Source organism: Ptychodera flava, chromosome 8 (assembly GCF_041260155.1).
Source record: "Ptychodera flava strain L36383 chromosome 8, AS_Pfla_20210202, whole genome shotgun sequence".
Classification (NCBI taxonomy): domain Eukaryota; kingdom Metazoa; phylum Hemichordata; class Enteropneusta; family Ptychoderidae; genus Ptychodera; species Ptychodera flava.
The window spans coordinates 2,291,524-2,315,411 of record NC_091935.1 but is presented as its reverse complement, the minus strand read 5'-3'; the positions used below and the strand labels follow the sequence as shown (position 1 = coordinate 2,315,411).

The window sequence follows — 23,888 nt, the reverse complement described above, 5'->3', positions numbered from 1 at the left end:
CTGAAGTTGGACAACATTGATATTTCACTCGTACACAAGACAAATTGATTTTTCACACAGAAAAGTGTCAATTACTTTTGCCATCTTTTTCCTGTCATCCATTTGGGGTAGTAACTGATCACAACAAATTTTGATTTTATTCATGAATTTTGTTATGTCAATGTTGTTTCGAGCCTGAAAATACCCTGGTATCAACGTTGTTGTCGAAAAGCTAGAGTTTGTGCATATTTAAAGAAGATAAGCATTATGGTTCTATTTTATGGGAAGATATTCTCATTAATCTAAAGTCTGGTATCATGAAAGATTTTGAAGACATTAATAGATTTTGCTTTCAGATCATTTGTCATTAGCCTTTACATTTTTACTGTCGTCTGCAATGACAAGAAATTGGGACGGCCTTGGTAGCTTATAATAAATTGCAATTACGCTGTCAGTTTTATATTCACTGGATATTTGCTGTTGAAAAGGGAATGAAAAAAATTACTGATAATGTGATATGTCAGTCACCTTGTCATTTATGGAGTACAATGAAAGGAATATATGCATATCACCACGGAGAGATAGGGATATGTTCTGGAATAGAAATTCATTTAATAAACCACAAGTCTTCAAGGTTTTGAATCCGCAGTGAGAGCAGCTGTCATCTCCATTAAAGGGAGATATCCAAGCAACGTTTAGCAGTTGCCATGGTAACTTCCTTATCTCGGCCCTCAAAGGAGTTCATATCAAGCTGCAGTGAAAAACTTCAGTTGTTAAAGTAATCTAAGTAGCAGCTATGTTATTTTCCAAAGTGTCATTTTTGCCATGGAAACCATGGATTTGCCTCAGTTAAGGAGTTCTGAGTGTGAACACTTTGTGCAGGCAGTGGTTGCTTGAAGCCAAATTTGTCATCAAAGTCATCTTCTGTTCCATTGTGTCCAAAAGGAAGGAAAGGCATTCTCATCTCTGAATTAAGTCACGGAACTCTATCTCATATGATGTTTTTGTAGCTGTACATGAGTGTGATGACATCATGTACATGTAGTACCCTGGATACATATGCATGCAATAACGATGATAATTCTGTACATCCCAGATATCAACAAAATATTTCAGGAATGAACATTTATTGAAAGAAAATAAAAAGAGGAGAAAAAAATCATTATGGGGAAATAGAAAAATGTACAGAAGGTGTATAACTATGTCAGTCTATGGTAAGCACTTCATGTGCAGCCAACATAGAAAAAAATTATATTTCAACAAAAATAAACGTGATCACATGCAGCTAGGACAGGTTATTACAGGTAGACACCATGCTGGCAGGTTTTTTGAAATTTACTTTAATAACAGTCATATATTTTTTGCCAATTTCCATCTTTTATTCTAAACGTCAGAGACTGTTATAGAACAGCTGAAAAGCCATCAGAGGAACAGTAACACCATACCACTCCTCTTGTAGCCATTAGATACGGGTATGTCTGTACCTGTTAATACAGAAAGTCTCTCAGTTTGTATTGATACAGCCTCCTTGATGATCAGTACTGCACAAATTTTTGCAAATATTTTTTCTATTCTATCCCGTTTGAATAAAAACAAAGATAACTTTTAAAGGGTGTGTTTGCCAATTTGTCTTTCCATTGAATGAGTATGCATTTTCAGCATGTGACAAACATTTTCAAGATTACTTTATATTTAATAAACCTGTTTAAGAGTTCTAATAAAAAAATACTTAACAGAGAATTCTCCCATTTCAGGTTTGACTTGGTATGTAAGAGGTTTTGAAATTTTAACCTGTTTACTTAAAGCGATAATGACAAGCTCTTGGATGGGACACGAAATTGTTCTCAATGTTTTGCTGAGCAATTGTCGTGTCTAACTCTTTGTTCAGAATCATATATATTTAAAATTGAATTTTTTTCTCATGATTTCAGGACCACACAGTACACACCATACCAGCCAGAGGTTGCACAAGGCAGGTTGGAAAGTTTACTGAATTACCAGACCATGGTAACTGACCTGACTGGCCTTGACATTGCCAATGCATCTCTCTTGGATGAATCCACAGCTGCTGCTGAAGCCATGGCACTTTGCTACAGGTAAGACCCAGGGTTTGTGATTCGCCGATGACCACCCAGTCCTATGTAAAGTCACATGGTTTAACCAATCTCCATGGCTGATGAATAATTCTTTGACTAATTACTCAGTCTTGCTCTTGATATAGATCATTGAATACAAATATTAATACTTATCAAACCAGATATGAACTGAAAATGCTTCCGTGTTTCAGTATATAAGTTTCATCAACTTTGATCAAGTCTATTCATATATATTGTTAGTTAGCAAAGTTCATTAAATATGCAAATTAGTAATTAGCTGAAGTAAAAATGCTAAATGACTTACAATAATATTAGATCATGATATCTTTAATGTACATAGCAAGTTTCATTAACTTGTGGTTGTGTCAATCCAGATATATATCCTGAATTAAGAAAGTTCATCAAATAATCAAATGCACAATTATTTTTCATGTCACCCTTTAATATCTTTCACGGCTGATATATCCTAGTGTAATCAACATGTGTAGCAAATCTCATTTAAAATGTGTGTAGCTTTCAACATGTGTATAAATTATTAAGTATGCAAATAAGCATAAAATATGCAAGCCATACCCTCCCAAAACTAATCAGTTCTTGTCATACCCAAACAGAATCTGTGTACCAGATTTCATTCAATACTATTAGCCATTCTTTAGATATTGCACCAACAGAGGGACAGTTAGTCAGACAGACAGACAGACAGACAGACAGACAGTGGGATGTTAGCTCCAGTGTGTGAAAATGTGAGCTAAAAAGTGATGGAGCAATTTGCAAAGTAAGGGCAGGTGTGCATTCAACCTTTTCAAATAATATCCATTTGGGCAAAAATTTATAAATTTAGAAGGCCATGCGTAAAATTCTACTAGTTATTGTATCTTGTTTCATGTACCCGTTGATCTCAGAAATTACTTAATGTGCTCATCTTCATGGTGGAATTTTTAAGGACAGTGATGTTTTTGTAATAAACAATCAACATATATTTCTGAACTTACAGTAATGGTGAATGCTTTTTGTCTCAAAGCATGATAGATCGTAAAGAGGAATATGATAACATGGTACATTTAGTATAATGATCCGAGCACCTCACTGTTTTGTTTGTGTTGCATGCAGTGCCACTAGCATGCAAGGTGAACAAAATATCGTGATCCAATACAAGCAATGAATAATTGTTGATCCAGGGTAATGGTTTTCATATCCTGTCTGGTATTTATTGTATGGCAGTGTATCTACATCAATTCCCCCAAAATATAGACTTTTTTTCTTGTAAAAGTACAAGTATACAGACGTAGCAGCTATTTAACCCTTCGTGTTATTGCCTTTCCATTATTTCATTTTGGATTATTGTAAAATTGATTTTCTGAGAAAGTTTTCGGTTTCCTCCAAAAGGATCTCATGTTTCACACAAGTTATCATGGTTCAGTTATAGCTGCCAGCGTTGTAGCTTGCTTGAAAAGCAGCTGTTCAGCATTGGGGTGACTGGATGATTTCATCAGCCACATTATTGGAGTAAATTCTGTCTTTGCAAATATTACCAAGCCAATTCATATTTAGCCTTTTGAATAAATTGTTAAAATTTAGATGCACACTACTATTACACTCTTGAAAAAAATTCCATATGATTAGCCCTTTGAGTGCTGTAATTTTTCCCACCAAAATTTAGTGCAACATTTTACTGATTTTTATGAATTTTTCTGTAATATTTTTGATAATTTTGAACCAAATTGACATCACATTTCATCGGCTACAGTTTTTTATCAAAATTTTGACAGATATCTGATAAAATTGAACCCAGGTATATGTAGTTTATAAAGGCACGAAACTTGACTTTGGCACTCAAAGGGTTAAAGGTCAGCATAAGAAAATTGTAGATGAATGAGAAAATATTGGTATCGACAAAAATAACACTATGACCATTGTATGGCACAAGGTAGATGTTGGTTTGGTATTGTGAAACATGAGATGGCAATATTAAGTAAGCCATTTTTCCATCTTCAGTTAGTCAGGTGTCAGGTTTCAGTACCCATCGGCAGAATGTATACTCGCACAGAACATTTGCATAGAATGCAGAGTTGTATCAATGCATAGGGATATTAAAACGTAAAAAAAGGTACTACATATTGTTAGAGAATGTTTCATTTTATCTATTGCAAGTGTTATTGTACAATGAACACCTTTAATTAAATACATTGTTGGTACATTCTGATTGCACAAGCTTTTCCTGCAAAATTGCAAGTTTAACATTCTCACTATTACGATTAAAATTACGGTATTGCTAGTCACCTTTCATCTGGTTTCAGGAAATCCATTTCCGTAATAAACACCCATTACATGTACATTGCAATTGCTCATTCTGAATGCAACACAAGTGATAATCCATTTCAACATTAAATACTTGCTTGTACATGTGTACACACTCTCCCACAGTAAAATATAATTGACTTGCATGTGGCTGTGAGTTTGTAATGGCACAGGGGCTGTTGTTTTCAGGGAAAAGAATTATTCCGTGGAATTCAAATTGCTCATCTTCATGCATACTAAATGTGATTACATGTCTACATTCTTTTCTCCGCAAGTCTATAAAAAAGTCGTCAATGTGGCAGCAATTTCCATCTCATTAACTTCACAGCTTGATTAGATTGTCTGATGTAAAATAAATCATAAAATTTAGTGTTTTCACTGGAAAGTTCACACGGTGCAGAATGTGCCTTGGGGACAGGTGTGGTCTGGCTTTTCAAAATATTTCAGTCCTTTGCTGGTTGAAATGCGTGTTTGGACTGTGTGATAATTTGTTCAAGAGTTCAGATTTTTGATTGACAAGGACTGTTCTGAATTCTACTCTGGAGAGAATGGTGTTATCCTGATATTTGAGTGTCCTACTCAACGTACAATGTGATCCTGAAAGATGAGTGTATTTGATCATAACATGTGTCAAGGTATCATTTACGTGTGATGAATGACAGAGACAGGTGTAGTCTGTTCATTTCCTCTGTAAACCTTTTCCTGCCAAGTCCATATTTCACCACCAGGTCAAGATGGTTAAAATTAATGAAACACAACATACATGTATTCCATATGGTGTATTTTAACATAATACTGTACATTTGAAAGCTGTTGAAAACAAAAATACTGTAAACTTGATGTTTTTGGACAAAAGATGCTAAAACAGACCAATTCAAGTGGGTGAAAGTACGTAATGTTTTGGCTCAATACCGCCTTTTACTGACTTGGCTGATGGGGAAGTGATACTGTCTGGCAGGTAAAGGGGGAAATACTGCGCAGTGGATGTTCAAAATTATTTCTGTCAGAGTGTTGCAGATCAATAACAATATTGGCATCTTGTGTGCTTGAATGTCTATGTGTGGTTAGTTGCATCATGGTGATGGAGATGCAATCTTTCCATCATGCGTTTGTGAAAGATAGAATCCTACTCTCACTTTTTTCCCGTGGCGGTCAATATCAGTTCATCTGCCAGTCAGCCAGCGTCATCATCAAGTTCATTTCTGCCTGCCCCGGTACATGTATATTTCTTTTGAAAGCCATGACAGTATACTCATTCAAAATGCCAAAGATAGACCAATTCAATTAAGGTGTCAGTGATGTCTACGTGTAAATGTATATTTGAAACTGAACATCCTTTTGTGCATTTTTGATTTGCTAAGTGAAGTAGTACCATGGTGTTAAACTTGGCATATATTTGTAGAAGCCAATACAGATCGAGAATAATGTGTTCAGAATGCAAATAAATTATTGTTCACATAAAGATATATTTCCCATATAACCAACAAAATTTGCCAACATACTAGCTCACTTATAAATGTTTCACAGAATGTAATTTGAGGCTTTGAAATTGACCTGAAACTTTTTTACAAATTCTCTCAAAGGTCCACATAATGTATTTACAAAAAACCTAGCCTACTATTGATGTTTTTTTAGCAATGGTTGGCTGTGTAAGTGCAGGATATTAAACATAACATCCAAGTTGTCCATGATTTATGTTAGTTAGACTTGAAAATTTGTTGATCATGATGCTACAAAATCAAGGAAACTTTACCAATCCAGATTGGAACCTAAGACTAATAATTTCAAAGTCACATTGTTCGCAATGCATCCTGGGAGTAATGTGCAGGTACATTTTGTAAAACTTGTCTTGCCTATGAAGCAACTAGACAAGTATTAAGTTGTCCATGCTGGAAACAGAGTAGCACAAGTATTGATTTTTCAGTATAAGCCAATGTTGTCTTACAAAACAGAGTTTAATAATAATCAAACACAGGGAAATTGGATGTTAATAATCATATATTGAAGTTTTGACAGTTATAATGCTAATACAATGGTGCATTTATGATATCAATGGAAAGTTCTTTTGTCAACAGTGAAAACATAAACGGTACAGGCAATAATCTTTCTTCATGGCTACCGCAGCCTTTGTGTAACAGAAATGCAATTAAAATATTACGAAGGTTACAATGTAAACACTCTTTCATGAAAAAAACCTTCAAAATTGAAACACCCTTGTTGTATTAAAAAAATCTCAATTAATTCTTTGAAAGTAAATAGTCCCTTTGGCAAAGAGGAACAATCTTCAATATTGCAAGTATGAGAGGCCTTGACAGCATTAATGAAAACTGGCTTTATTTGATTTGATATTTTGATGGTCAGCCAACCTGTCAGCTTTTATCGTTGCCGTGTCCATGAATAACAGATACCAGTGCAATAAAGAGATGCAAATAATGATGTCAATGTATTATAAATTTGGAGTCAGTTTTCTAAGAAACTACCTGTTATTAGAGTGTTTCATTGGGAGTCAGTCACTATAGAAACTGAGATGGAAGATTGATCTACTGGTTTGTTTCTGATAGGTTCATCCCGTGCTATCGCATCAATTTAGTGTTAAACATGTCATGTACATGATATATGATGTATTTTTGTTTACTAGAAGAGCACTGAGAGCACATAGAAAGACAATTTCCTCTCACTTCTCTAACAGTCTTGCTTAGACATGTACATACATGTAGGTGGTGATTTTTACTCCCTGACTTGAACTCTGTGATGGTGTGTTGTACAGTACAGCTCTCCTTGGCACCTTGGCTTGCACATATTTGTACAGTTTGTCACTTGACCAGAAGGGTTCATAAACTGGTTTGCATTGAAAGATGTATTCAATATTGAAGTGTCGTCACAGCGATACGTAACAGTTATCAAAGATGTTTTGTTTTATTGGAAACTTGGAAGAAACCATGTTCCACTGGTTAGTTCAAAGACAAAGGCTGGTATTTGGTGTCTATAAGAGAGCAAAATATAACAGAAAGCTACTGACCATATTTCCTCTGATTCTCTCCAAACAAAATTCTATTAGTATTAAACTTTGCCAAACTATATTGACTTGATATGATGACATTTATGAATGATATCTACACATATGTCTGCCAACTTCTTCCTCTAAATCATTATAAAATCCTAGATGAGATGCACTGATTTCCTCTGACTTTAACTTCCTTGAACAAAACAGAAAATGGACGATGATGTATTCTTGAGCGCGATACAATGTATGTTTGATAATTTTGTATATTTATAGCAACAGTATCTTTTGATCAGGAAACCTGGCACAATATGATGAATTCATTCACTTTCACGTCATTTGCTGAGCTTCCTTTAAACTTTGCCCCGACTTCTCTTCACACACAGCAAAATACATCTGTGGCATATAGTCATGCAGCGGATTAGATAAAAATAGACTGAATTCAGACTTGACAGGAAATTAGCACTAATGGGGATGTCATGTCTTTGATTCTTCTCTTTTTCAGACACAACAAACGCAGGAGGTTCTACATGGACACCAGGCTGCATCCACAGACTCAGGCTGTTGTCAACACCAGGGCTTCGTAAGTAATTGCTACATGGTACATCAGATAAGAAAAAAGAAAACTGCCACTCTGTCTTTTATTTGCATCAGTTTCCATGACGATTTGCATTAAGCACCCAAGTTGCCTTGACAACATAACAGATAAACTGATAAAGAGCCCAGGGAGTATGCTGTTCCGTGTTGCCTAATTGTATGAAAGTTGCATGAAAATTGTTACAGGTCACGTCAGCTGCCTCTTGTAAGGATATCCTGATGATGAACCCCCTCTTCCGCTCTTTTACGCTGCTTTACAATCAAAGAGCTAGTGTTTGATGTTTTCCGACCCCAATATTTGTGTGCGCCTCGGCAGTTTTCTGGGCCCTTGATTCTTTGGAATGCTTAATGGGCAGTGGGTGTGTTTCCACTAGTGCCTCATTTGAAACCTGAGTTCATTGAAAACCTTGACTGCAAGGTTTCACAGCTTGAAAAGATTTTCTTCCAGAGGCCATTACTGAATGCATATCTACAGTAGATCACACACACACATCTCTCTCTCTCTCTCTCTCTCTCTCTCTCTCTCTCTCTCTCTCTCTCTCTCTCTCTCTGTACATATGAATGATGTGTCTTTACACTCACAGCACAGCTGTGCATTATAAAATTCTTTTAGTGGCTGTCTTTTTGAAAATGTAATATTTCTTGAACATCTTGTTCAAAGCCAACAGTCTGTATTCGGCCCTGCAAATATGGGTGAAAGTGACAAAATCAAGATTTTGGGGAAAAAGTTTGTGGTCTTGATGTGAACACGTTTTGAAAGTTAGTCACCATTCTGATTGATGCTATTCTAGGAAGCCATGTGCAAGTGATTACACAGAGCCACTAGGGTGTGTGCACTCATTTGTGTTTGAACACTCTACAAATCCCCTCAAACAAACCTCACTCGCACAGCTTTCGGGAGTGAAAGTAAAGAAAGATCAATCTTTGAAACTGAAAATTCACTTGTCCTTCAAATTTCAAACTTCTGGAAAAATGTGCGTGCAGGTTTATATCGATTTTTCTCCGTCCACACCAAGAGGGCAAGGTCAAATATTTGTAGTTGGTAAAGGATGTTTAGAATATGTTACAAAAAAAGACTATGTTCACTTTAATTATGAATTAATCACAGCGATGTTGAAAAACTACCTTCAAAAAGTTTAAAGTCTCTGAGGGAGGTTAGGAATCTTGATTGTTTCAATAATTCTTTAGTATCACTGGATTTTCTGGCTGAAAATTTCATTTACTGAATTTTTCTGCCCTTGAGATTTGTATTTGATTTGATAGAAAAAAAAATCCCTGAAAATGGTAATCCTTGTATTTCTATTTACACAGTAAAAGTCCACACTCATTAATACCCATAGGCTGCCATTGACTGCGCCATTCATCATCTCATGTATTCAATTCCAATCCAGATACTTGTACTTCTTTCATCTGTAGCATTCCCCCAAGGCAGAGAATTCCACTTTACCTGTTCACAGAGTTTAATGATTACATTGATCCACACATCAAAGCCGTTAATTACGCGACACAATCGTTCTCAGGTTGAACATTTGACGACGCTGATCTCCCTTTTCTGATTGACATCGCAGATACGAATCTCTCACTTTCTGATGACAGAGACACCTATCTCCCTCAGACTCCGCAGGGACTACTCAAAATATCCATGGTCAATATGATCTTACGGACAAATCCAAATGAATATCTCAGACTAGCAATGTTGCATTCAGGAGAAGAGAATTATCATTGTATGATGTTTACCTTGAAATGCAGAATTTTTCAATAAAATTATCGCATTATGTAGTGTACGTGTCTTTGCAATTTATCACTGTCACTTACCAAGCCGATAGTATTCATAGACGATGTCTTTGGTACATGATTGACTACCGCGACAAATCACATGTATTTTATTTTCCATTCCAACATAAATTAATTTGCTGCACGAATGGCAATCATTAGCACAGAGATTACTGGCTTCCGTTCTAGATGTTTGAATTTGGGAAAAAAATGACAGATAACCCAGTGTCTAATGTTTGAATCTGATAAGAGTTTGGGAAAGCATTGATGCACTCTACATGCATCCTTGGAAAATAGAGGATTACACAGTGTGTGAATGCATGCAGTATCTATTTTTCTCTCTCTCTCACAAAGTGCTCAATTTGCTGCAATCAAAACTGTACAGTGACTCATTGTAGATCTGGTAGTCATAGTTATAGTACTGTACCAAATAACTGCAGGGTTCTCCTCAGGGGGATTTTGAAGGGTCCGACCCCAACTCTATTTGTTACATGTAATGACCATACAAAAACATATATACCCGGGGGGGGGGGGGGGGGGTATTGCATGACAAAAGAATATACAAAGTATGATCCTTATGTAAATTGACTGTCCCTCTGATTTTGACAAGCTTAGGAGAATACTGAACTGGATTCACATAAGTCAGGTTTTTAGAAAATGAAGATTTGCTCAAACAATTATACATCATGTGTCTTTCATCAAAAAAATGACACAGTTTGTGTAGTCTAATGCACAGTTTGTGTAGAGTATGTTGTTGCACACATTGTGGAATATCGATGTATAATTAATTAAAAAAGACAGATGTGTGAACGGGAAACCCTGCAAGGCAGTTCTGATTAGCATTCATAAATTATGAAGTTAGACAAGATAATAAGATACACAGTACGTATACTGGTATTGAAACATTAGCTGCACAGTCATATGATTTGATATCTTAAAACAAAACTAATGATTAATTCATGAAGCATTTTCATCATGTGAATTTTGACATTGGTAAGGCCCTACAGAATAATTGTTTTAGTGATAGGAGAGATTTTATATATTTTCTTGTTACTGAGTAATAAAAGACTGGTGGCGGCTTTACTAAATCTGTCCCATTTTTCCCAGCTGTGCGACTGCATCTCTTTTTGTGTAAGTTGCTTTTCTGAATGCTGAATTTTTCAACGATGACCCAACAAGAGCCAAGCATGAAATTACCTCATTTACAACATTGCAGTGGTTAACATACACAGTACATGTACTTCTCGTAATACTGTGAAACTGTATACAGATATCCAGTGGCCATGACAGTAACAACATACACTCATTTTTCAAAGGCCTGTGAGTTGCTCCAAAAACAATCTGTTTTACAAGACTGATGTAGACCCGAGAGAAACAAACCATTTGGGGCTAAATGCACATCATGTTTTGGTCACTGCAATGATAAAAAACTCTCCAATCTTCGTTCACTGCAAAACAAAGAAGATCCCATATATCATTTTTACCAAATCAAAGAAATTATCAATTTATTGCATCAGATAATTGTATATCATAATGAGCTGTCATTTCATGCATGGCTGGTTGAAACAATTCCCCACGGATATCTCAATTGACCTAATTGATGACAATTTACCTAATGAGAACTAGATTTGCTTTGGAATACAAATGATAGACTTTAGAGATAAACAGATGAACCAGATCTCTCTCTGATTAGAATCAGTATATTGACATGATCAAATTTCAATGGGATAATTGTTCTCCATTGGCTTTCATATTTTAATGTAAAACTTTCAATGGTTATATTGCAAATTCAAAATACTAGATTTTTTGAATTTAGCAGTACAAATTTCATGGCATTACAGCACATTGTCAACCAACCACTTGCCATCAAAGAATTAAAATCCTCTTTCTCCCATTGAAGTGGTATTTATTTCTATGGCTTGTCTATGGAGAATGGTAGAAAGAGGGTTAAATGAGTGTGTACTGTAACCATAGAATTATGGTGCATGCATGTCAAAATGGAATGTTATATTCCAAACATTTATTTAATGCATTTACACCAGCCTAAATAACTTATAAATCACAGGTGTCACATCTCTGTTCATTCCAGGTACTAAGTTTTTACATCATTATGTGTTTTATTTTGTTAGGTCTATTGGTGTTGAAGTTGTGACGGCAGATTTCAAGGACATGGATTTTAGCAACCGTGACTTTTCTGGTGTTCTCTTCCAGTACCCAGACACGAACGGTGACATCATTGACTTCACAGAATTAGTCGACTCTGCACATGCTCACGGGGTAAGCAATCAAAATATTTGCATACCATCTTCAATATCAGTTAATGATGATAATCGTAATTGATGTTACAAGGCATTATGACACAGTAGGTAGCTTGCCAGACTCACTGTCCACAGATGGAAACTGGATTTGTGGCATTCTGTCCTTGACCAAAGCACTCGCTGCACATTGCTACAGTGGGTAGTGGATGATAGATGCCAGGTATCTCATTCTGTAATTAAGCATTTGCTTGATTTAGTGATTAAATAAATAACAAAATAAATACATCAATGAATACATAAATAAATTAAAATTGAATGAGCTGGTCTGATGTCGGCCCTGGATATGCATGTACAGCAACCTGGTATACCTGATCAGTCATGTGACAAGTCACATGACTGAAATTAATCACCATAATTTGAACCCTAAGTGACAATATGCATTCTCAAAGGTTCATTATCAGTGAATCATCACAGTAACAATGACATTGTTCTTTTGGTCTTAATTAGGCAAACCTGAAATAATATTGTATCGTGTGCCTTTGCAACATAATATTTAGAGAGCACATTGTAGTATTTGAGTAATATTAAAATAAATTTCAGATTTTCTCCCATAAAATACATTGTAGTGATCCTTTCAAATATATTGCTGGAGGCAAAAAGTAGTTACGATAAAAAAGTACACGCATGTATCAGGAAACAATCTTTGACCTTCGAAAGTAATAGGTATGAAATACTGATTTTTGACTTGCAGCTCATCTAGTATTATGCTAAAATTGAGATATCTGTAACTTGTCTGTAAATTTCTAATCATTTATCATGATATGTATTATTATTGCCTCCAATTAATCTAATATAACACAGGCAGGAAGATGCCGTTATATACTTTATCAGACTTGTCATTATAATGAAAGAAATTACTGCTATATTGGCACTGACATGGTAATGAAAACCTGTCTTGCATGTGTTTGGTTTTCACACGGTAAAGTGTCGTGAAGAAAAAAGTCATTACTCTAGTTTAAGTGAATTAGCTGTAGGGTCCAGGGAGAGTGATCTATTAGATAGACACAATCTTAGGGGAAAAACAGTTAATTTGAAGGTGGCGGCAATCCAATGATCTTGACTGAGAGTGGCAAATCCATCTTGATTTTTGTAGCTGTCACTTGTGTTATACTCAGTCACATTATTTGAAATAAATTACAGCAGATCTCAGCAGGGTAAAGCCAGTACAAGGCACTTTATGCTCAATCAGTTTTGATTATGAGTTGTCTAAAAACATTTTCTAATGTTTGACCTTTGAAATAAGACGATGTCTTGGAGCACTGTTGTTCAGTGTTCAAATACAGAGTATTTGTCTTTGCTCATGAGAAATGAGTACCAGGAGATTGTTATCCAATATTAGACAGGAAAAGTGTTACAAAAAAGTTTACATTATCGGCCTTGAATTTTCAATAGGTTCTGGGATTTTGTTCAGCCAAGTATATCCCAGCTCTAAAGGAACGTGGATCATGTCTTACAGAAACTAATAGTGTATGGTCAAGTATCTGATAGCAGTACAATGTCATATGTGTTGCTTAATAGCTCAATACATGTAGCATCTCCTTTTTAGTGTCAAATTTTCCCATCATATCACACATAGGTTGACAAAAGCTGTTAGATGTACATGTATCTGGACAATTGCTGTCTGCATGCACCACAAAGAAAAATTTAAAAAATGTAATTGTTCGTGTAGCTGCTGTGCTGGTCTGTTAAATATAGAAAGTTGCTTTCATGGCTGATTTTATGAAGAAAAGTCCATCGTATGCCCTTATGATTGGAGTCCCCCCTTATTAAAATGGTTTTTTCCTAATTGGATATTGTGTGCTCTTTTAGAGTGTGTGTGATGAACTCCGTAGGGTGTCTGATGATACTACTCCAATGTAGAAATATCTATCATGAAGTAACTTGAAACTTGTGATGCATTGGATAGATATAGAGAGCTTCTCTTTAAATCAGTCTGGTAAAGGTATCATGAAATAGATGGAATTTGACAGACTTTTACCGTATGTAAAATTGTTACCTGGGCTATCAAATCACATTTCAATTGTCCACCTGTAATGAGCTAGGTATTGTGTTTCAGATCTCTCCTATCACTGAAATAAACAACCATTTCCCAGGGAAATAGCCCAGTCTTCATCCGATATTTATCTCAGGGTTATACTTGATCATATATCAAGCTGTAACCCTTTCCTGCCAGACAGTAATAACTGTACCACTTCCCCATCAGCCAAGTCAGTGAAAAGCTGTATTGAGCCAAAACATGACGTATTTTCACTCACTTGGCTTGGTATGTTATAGCATCTTTTTCCAAAAAAAATCAACTTTACAGTATTATGTTTTCAACAGCCTTCAAATGTACAGCATTATGTTAAAATACATCATACGGAATATGTTGTGTTTCATTAATTTTAACCATCTTGACCTGATGGTGAAATATGGACTTGGCAGGTATCAAGCTGTAATGTCAGATTTGATGGCCTTGAGATTGTTAAAGCATTCATTCATATCATGTGCATGCATATTTCAAAAAATCTGAAGCTTATCATTCCTATTTTAATTAGCATATTGAGAATACTCAAGCTTTCCATATAGCCAGTAATAGCCATAGACATTTATTATTTATATCCTATGTAACTTTATGAGACAATGTATTTACATAAGGGATAAATGGCTTTATGACAGATACTCAAATTACCTAGACATGTGTATTATTTATGTTCCATAGAACTTTATGAGAGAATGTAAAAAGGTAAAAATTCTAATTTCATGGGAGATGTACTGCAGCAAGCTGCAATTGTACTTTCATTCAAAGCACTTGGAAGGTTTGTGTATTTCTGTGACAAGAATATATGTACACACTCCTTGCTTAAAAGTGTTGGAGCATGTGACCAAAACTGGAGGGAAAATTGTTTCTTAAAAATATGCACAGTCATGTTGCTTCTTTTAAAAAGTAATATGAAGCTTTGCTGTCAAAGCACAGAATTTTAGGTAAAAAGCGTGCATGTTATTGAAAATCTGAAAATGGTCAAATTTCATATGTGAATAAAAAGTGTGCATGTTAGCATTCTCAAAACCCCTGCCCAGCTTCCAAGATTTAATTGTTTAATTCCAAGCATTTGTAAAATGCCTTACTTTTAAGATAGACTGCACCTCGGGGACAGAGATTCAGACTCTCAAACTTTTACAATTCTTTTCTGATCTACTACTTGTATGGGTTCATTTTAAAGCCCTTGGAGTAACAAAACTTTTCACCATCTTAATTTTTTTGAAAATCATAAAATATATTTTTCTCCATAGAGTTAAGATAGGAATGGCGGCCATTTTGAATTTCAGATAACAGTAAATATTGGGTAATTTTTTCTCCAGTACCAAAATTTGCACGGTGACCCCAAATTTTTATTTGTGATTTTGAAAGAGGAGAGTTGAAAGATTCCTTGAGGAAAGTTTGAGCAAAAGTTTTAAAATCTTTCATTTTCAAGGCACATAATACCTTAAGGATGACCATGGATGGCAGGGGCTGCCCACCAGGACTTGAATTAATAATACACTGATAAAGGGATATTCTTGTTTTAGCCATCAAACAGGTATGCCTCTCCAAAGCAAAGGAACACTGTTTAAACTGATGTCAAATTTATTTAGTCATTAGCAATCAAAATATCCCATCATAATTCTCAAATACATGTATCGTTAATTTACGTATATGGAGATGTTCATTCAATGTATGGGGGCAATCAGGGGTAATATTTAATGCGGAATGTATGCAAAGCAATTAATTTGTCCGCAATTTTTGCTTTTCTTTACTGTAATATGGTGTTGTAGTTACTTGCCTACCCTGCCCTGATCATTCATCTATAATGTCTTTGACGTGTCCCTCTTTATGAGTGAATGAGAGGCAGGGTTGAATGTAGCGGAGAAGGATAACATGTAGATGTGTAGAGAGAAGCTGAGGCAATCAATTTACAATCCACTGCCTTTTGAATATCAAAAAGCCACAGCTACTGGTCCCTTGAAATGCTAGTGCTCTTTGCCTCAGGGTATGTCGGATTGTGCCGTGTGTATACTCAATGGATTTTCCAGACTAATCAAGTTATGTGGGAAAATTATGACTGGCTGACAAAGTCCCTTAGACTGTTTGGGAGAAAGAGAGAGAGCTGGAGAAAGCTAGAAACAGGAAGGCCACTACACGCACAGGTTTTCATCGATCTGACAACGTTTGTAATGACACAAGAGGTGTAGAGGTGTGATCCTTAAATGCAACATAGAGACACCTTGTGTCTAATGATTAGGACATTGGCGTGTCAACACTTAGAAATATTGCTATATGCATTGGTTGTAAAATATATTTTGAAATTTGGAATTTTTTTGACTGAAAACAAAAAGTGTATTCTCGGTGAAAAATATCCAGTGTTACCCTGTCACCAACATGGTTTGAACCAATCCCATTCTTTTCTGTGGTAAAGTTGATCCTCTAGAGAGGGAAATGGAGTGAAAGGGTAAAGACAACTGACATGGTGTCAGACCAGTGAGAGGGAAAAAGATGATAACACTGTACAGAGTATCTCTATAAATGGTACTTTTAGCTTTAAACCTTTGAGTGCTTTTCCCACCAAACTATTAGTGCTTCATTTTACATTTCCCTTGAATTTTTTTTGTAATTTTTGATAATTTTTGACCAAATGGACATCCCATTCGTCAGCTACAGTTTTATATCAAAATTTTGACAAAAATCTGAAAAAAATTTACTGGGTTGTTTTTTAAAGGCAATAAAAATTGACTTTTGTGCTTGAAGGTTTAATGCTGTGCTAGAAAATATATCTACATGTACCTGCAAGGTTTATCTGTAAGCCAGGACAGTTCTCTCACCCAACATGAAATTTTAATGCTGATATAAAACACAAAGTAAGTCGCTCATACATTATGCATGTCTATATTGCGTACATTGAATACTGGAGTATAAATAATTTGTAACTTTCCTCAAGTTAACCCCCACTGGATGCAAAATGGATGTGAGAAAAATAAATTTATCAATAAAATGGTCATAGTCATCTGAAACAAGTAAATTAAAGAAAGAAAAGTGATTGTTTTTGACAAATTCAGAGATCTAATTCCATTCTGTTCATTAATTATGGAATCTAGAATTAATGACATTTTCAGGAAACGTTTCTGGAATTAGAAAGTCTTTCAAAGTTCATATTTTTGACATGAGTGCATTTTGAAAAGGGTAAAAGTAATGGTAGTTCCATCAAAAAGGTCACAGGTCATGTTAGAGTGATGTCAAGTATGTGAGTAGAATGGTAATTTCACATATCAGATTGGTTTGAATTATAAAGTGAGGGCATACATAATAAAAGTTGCATACACCAGTAGAAGGCAACCGGCATTGACAAGCTGTGGAATATTATGTAAAAAATATCAAGTTTGTATTAAAGGTTCTATTTATTACTTTAGGGTGTTTTCTACAGGTTTCTGTCACAAAGGGTGGGGGAGGAGAATTTCACCCCTGGGTGAAAAATTAGGGTGATTTGGTTCTGATTAAGGGGGAATAATCACTGTAACAAATTACAAAAATATAAGGTATGCACATTTTGGTTATAGTATTGATCAAATGTCAAATAGAAGGCATTCCTGTTTCTTTATTTCTTCCATCCTGTAACTGTCAAAAAGCCTACACAAATCATTCAAACTTCATTCATTTTAGTTCCAACAGAGTTTTATAATCTAGAGGCAAACTCTAGTTGATAGTCTTTCATCTGTATCATAACCTTCTGCAGATAGGAAGTGTGTATGACTTTACTGTGGCTACATATAGTGGATTACATCAACTGTATGATGTTACATGATTCATAGACAGTAATCATTTATATCAACTGTACAATGTTACATCATAGACAGTAACCATGAAGTGGATTACATCAACTGTATGATGTTACATGATTCATAGACAGTAATCATTTATATCAACTGTACAATGTTACATCATAGACAGTAACCATGAAGTGGATTACATCAACTGTATGATGTTACATGATTCATAGACAGTAATTTACATCAACTGTACAATGTTACATCATAGACAGTAACCATGAAGTGGATTACATCAACTGTATGATGTTACATGATTCATAGACAGTAATCATTTACATCAACTGTACAATGTTACATCATAGACAGTAACCATGAAGTGGATTACATCAACTGTATGATGTTACATCATAGACAGTAACCATGAAGTGGATTACATCAACAGTATGATGTTACATCATAGACAGTAACCACGAAGTGGATTACATCAACAGTATGATGTTACATCATATGTTACATCATAGACAGTAACCATGAAGTGGATTACATCAACTGTATGATGTTACATCATATGTACATCATAGACAGTAACCATGAAGTGGATTACATCAACTGTATGATGTTACATCATAGACAGTAACCATGAAGTGGATTACATCAACTGTATGATGTTACATCATAGACAGTAACCATGAAGTGGATTACATCAACTGTATGATGTTACATCATATGTTACATCATAGACAGTAACCATGAAGTGGATTACATCAACTGTATGATGTTACATCATAGACAGTAACCATGAAGTGGATTACATCAACAGTATGATGTTACATCATATGTTACATCATAGACAGTAACCATGAAGTGGATTACATCAACTGTATGATGTTACATCATAGACAGTAACCATGAAGTGGATTACATCAACTGTATGATGTTACATCATAGACAGTAACCATGAAGTGGATTACATCAACTGTATGATGTTACATCATAGACAGTAACCATGAAGTGGATTACATCAACTGTATGATGTTACATCATAGACAGTAACCATGAAGTGGATTACATCAACTGTATGATGTTACATCATAGACAGTAACCATGAAGTGGATTACATCAACTGTATGATGTTACATCATAGACAGTAACCATGAAGTGGATTACATCAACTGTATGATGTTACATCATAGACAGTAACCACAAAGTGGATTACATCAACAGTATGATGTTACATCATATGTTACATCATAGACAGTAACCATGAAGTGGATTAGATCAACTGTGTGATGTTACATCATAGACAGTAACCATGAAGTGGATTACATCAACTGTATGATGTTACATCATAGACAGTAACCATGAAGTGGATTACATCAACTGTATGATGTTACATCATAGACAGTAACCATGAAGTGGATTACATCAACTGTATGATGTTACATGATTCATAGACAGTAATAATTTACATCAACTGTACAATGTTACATCATAGACAGTAACCATGAAGTGCTGTGTGGAATCATAATCTCAAAACTCCTTGTAGAAGTGCTACTTGTCCTTCCACCAGTGATTATTTGAAGAGGGCTTTGATTAGATAGAAGGATTCGTGCAATCACAAGTCTTGGTGAAAACACTGACTTTATCATGTTGATTTGACATATGATTCTGTCAAGTGCAGGTTGGAATCCATCGGAATGTCATCTACTATATGCATGTAATCTGGGCAGTAAGAAAGATTAATATTTATCCCTTGAGCAATTAACAAATACCGTGTACATAATTTTGTAAAGTGCAGGTCAAAATCTGTACTTTGGTATAGCACATTAACTGTTTGCACAATCTGAGCAGCAAGATATTTAAGTATATCAAGTTGTTTTAGGAATTTAAAATATATAAATCTGTCTTTAAGGTAATATGCGCCTCAAAAGTGAAAGACTTAAAACCTTTGCTCAAACTTTCCTCGATGAAACTTTTGACCATTCTCTTAACAAAGCAAGAAGAAAAATCAGGGGTCACCGTGCTGCAAACTTTGATACTAGAGAGACAAATTACTTGAAATTTCCCGATATTTGAAATTCAAAATGGCCGCCATCCCTGTGTTTACTCTATGGAGAAAAAATAGAATTTTCGATTTTTGAAAAAATAAGATGGTGAAAACTTTTCTTTCACCAAGAGCTTTAAAATGAGCCCCCACAAGTGGTAGATCAGAAGAGAATTGATAAATTTGAAAGCCCGAATTTCTCTCCCCGTGGTGCATTCTATCTTGAAGACCATTTTCTATACCAGGCATGCTGACAGAAAATTGCTCACTGAAAGTTTGGAATAATTTTTCATCAGTGCACTTACAAAGACAATTCTTTCTGCAAAATTTTTGTTTGAATAATTATATATAAATGAATAGATACATTGTTAATTAGAGAATTAATATCCTGATCAAAAATAAGAACAAGATGAAGTAATAAAAATGAAGTGATTTACACTGTAGTGGAGTTTTACTGCCATTAGCCAGTGCTGTGTATGTACCAATGCATTGGTTCATTAATCATTACAGCCATGCTGATGAAATGCTCCGTTGATGCTGAGAAGTGGCCGCTACACATGCCTTGCATACAAAAAGCAGCTTGATAGTTTTTATTGTACCAGTAGCAGGTGTACAGGTGTCATATTTATCTCTGTTTATCTATACAAGGCATTCAAACCGTCAAGTTAGATAGCTGGAATGCTGGACAGGAGGTAGAATTTGCAGAGATTTTATCTGAGAAATTAAATGGACTGGGGAGATATAAATTGTAGAAATCAGGTGTTTGCCAGTCACCTAGGAGAGCATCTTTGGAATGAATAATGCTGGACTGGTGTTCAGTCAAGTTGTGTTGCCCCAGAGGGGAGGGATTCTCAGATAGAAGAGCTCTAAGAGAATATGATGCTTCATGTAGGTGGATAAGCACTGTACAGTGTATGGGGAAGATGGTTCAGATCAATTTATTATATTGCACACCAAGGTAGACAAGGCAATGTCATAAAATCTTAACACAATGTGTTTGTACTTGCCGTGATTTTCCAAAACTAAAATATATACCCCTGCCCAAAATCCAATTTGATGTACTGTTGGTATATAATAATATATTGATGAACATAGTGACTATTAAGGATCAGAAGTTTACACTTTTGACGATTTTTGTCACTATTGTTGGCAAATTTCAACCACAGTTTCTTGTTGTGTTCCCTGGTGCTTATTACGATACTCAGTATTCAGCTTGGCAGCATGTATATGTGTAAACTGCATTAATTTAGTATTGTTGACAAGTGAATTCTGGTCTGGACTAGAATTCAAATGCAGACAATAGCGATGCATTTGTAAATAGACGCTGTTTTGACAAGGGTTGACAAGCTTGATATTCAGTGTTTCAACAAGAACTTGCAATTGAAAAAATAGTGAAAAATAATCAACAAAAATTACAGTGTCTCTATAAGATAGAATGTGTTGTAGTAGGGAAGAAAAGCTTATTCTTTTGGAATCTGACTTTCTACAACAAAGTACAATCACTTATCAGCAAAAATAATGTTACTCTTGTAAAACAGTATTCACGTTACTCTGTAACAGTGAATAAATGAAATTTGTGCATTTGGTACATATGAAAGTTTCCCATTGAAAAAATTTTGTATGAAAACTGGTATTATACATCATCTAATATTTTTCCTTTGATTGAATTAATTTCTGAATTCTGCTCTTTACAGGCCCTGGCTGTATGTGCAACAGATCTGTTAGCGCTGACAATCCTACGACCTCCTGGAGAATTTGGCGTTGACATCGCCCTTGGCAATAGCCAGAGATTTGGTGTGCCCCTCAACTACGGTGGACCTCACGCTGGATTCTTTGCAGTCAAGGACAGCCTGAAAAGAATGATACCAGGTCGCATGGTTGGTGTCACAAGGTGAGTCAGATAAGCCTTGAACTTCAACTCTATTACGGTCACTGTGCCTGAAGATAATAGCTTTCTAGCCAAGCACCTGTGTTTAATTCCTTCAGAGATATTGCTTGGTTCACTGGGCATGGTCTGCAAACCTATAAACATCCACAACTATGGTCTTCACAATGCATGCATGACTTTTGAAAAATACCTTTTCTGCTGATATAGAAGTTGAGCATTCACCAAACACAGTCAGCATACCTGTCAATAATCATAACTATGGAGTGCACTATATGTAACATCTTAAATGTACATACTTGAAAATATTCTGTCATCTCTTGAAAGCGTTTACCAAGTCGACAAGATTCATGTGCTTTATGTCATGTCTGTAGTATCTTAGGTGTGCACAGATGTTCATGTCAGGCAGTTCAGGGCAATATCACCTTGAACTTTGTTGTATTTAGAACACAGCAAAGCTTCGCGGGTCAAAAAATTTTCTCTCAAAGATATGTTGACTCTCCATGTCTTACAGGAAGCAAGACTAGTGTGGTTTCTCTCTCATGAAAAGAAACCCTGCAAATTCCTGATGAATTTCTGTCGACTGAAAATATGAAACTATTCAGACAATAAGAGACACTTTGCGATAAAAAATACCTACTAATATGAAAGCTAACATGTATTGCATTCACAATTTGAATCATATATTCTTCCATATTTCTGAGTTCTATCAGTTTCTTACATTAGCAGATTTTAAAATGATTGAATTTGTTGATGTCGAAGGTCAATAAATTTTCAAATACATTTGATACACACATAATTCAAATAAGTTTCACGCATAGGTGACATACGAATTCAATCCAGCGCATACAGGTAAATGTCATATTTAGTGTTATTGCCAGCAGTAAAGTAGAGAATAAAGCATATGCAATGTGAGAACATAATAGCAGAAGGTAGGGAAGCCCTAGGTGTAGCAACATTTCCGAGGGAACTTCCATAGAAAATATTTGAATCATCGGCTGGTCATGTGAGAAAAATGAAATGGCATTATAGTAATTGTAAAAATATTTGCATGCATAGATATGAAAGGTATCATAGAAAATACCAAATTATTCTGTCGGTTTATTGATGTTTATGAGTGTTCAGTTCCCAAGTCTGATGTTCTGATGTATGAATTATACATCATTCTTATTTCATTGTGTTTTATCAAAGGAAACTTTTAGACCAAGGGAAGATGTACTGAAGCAAATATTTTTCTATCAGAGTTGTCATATATCAGAGTTTAATTAAAACCTGTATGTCGCTGTTATACAGCCAGTGAACGCAGTGCATGAGTAAACTCCCTTTGTATCATTTTAATAGCAGAAAATTTTCAGTGCATGTCCCAGCATGACCAACCTGACCTGGGCCATTATATCCTATGTTGTAGCGTGACTGCTAAACCCATGCTACAGGAACTGGAGTGATTCCTACATGCATATTTTTTTATTGTCAGGTTATTTTTACACTTGCTTGCATCCTCTACCATCATGTCCGTATTGGATGCTGCATATTGTGAGATAACACATTGTACGTGTTGTATGCTTTCTACATTCATCTTTGGAGCCTCTGAATTTCCGAACTAAGGATGTCACCTACATTTACCAGATTCATAAAATAACAGCTGTAATGTTTAATATTTGTTGGTTATCCTGTATTAATGTAAATGTGTAGTATATGTAAGAAAGCATAAATTATATTGAATATATTAAAAAAATATATTTATACATATCAGAGAAGACATACCTTCATCGGATTTTATATATATATATATATATATATTATATATATATATATTATATATATATATATATATATATATATATATATATATATATATATATATATATATATATATATATATATAAGCTTATATATCAAATACCGATATCCTTCTGGGAAATTACAGTGCTTGATGCGGAAAACAGCGTTAAAGATAATAACACAAATTACTTCAAGTACAAGTAATGAAATCTGTTACTTAAGTTTATTGCATCCTGCAAACTGCAAATATATATCGAGCACAATAATTCCAACAAGGACACCTATATCTTTGTGTGTGTGTATATATTCATGTAAACACACATATACAGAGATA

The 23,888-nt window shown here is 35.1% G+C and overlaps 1 protein-coding gene across 1 annotated transcript in view; it reads left to right on the top strand.

Moving 5' to 3' along the window:
• Positions 1–23,888, top strand: part of LOC139138178 (glycine dehydrogenase (decarboxylating), mitochondrial-like) — a 66,597-nt gene that overhangs the window by 17,498 nt on the left and 25,211 nt on the right. The window contains exons 4-7 of the mRNA XM_070706433.1: positions 1,911–2,075; positions 7,880–7,957; positions 11,874–12,021; positions 21,582–21,778. Coding sequence (XP_070562534.1) covers positions 1,911–2,075; positions 7,880–7,957; positions 11,874–12,021; positions 21,582–21,778 — 588 coding nt within the window. The remainder of the gene's footprint in view (positions 1–1,910; positions 2,076–7,879; positions 7,958–11,873; positions 12,022–21,581; positions 21,779–23,888) is intronic.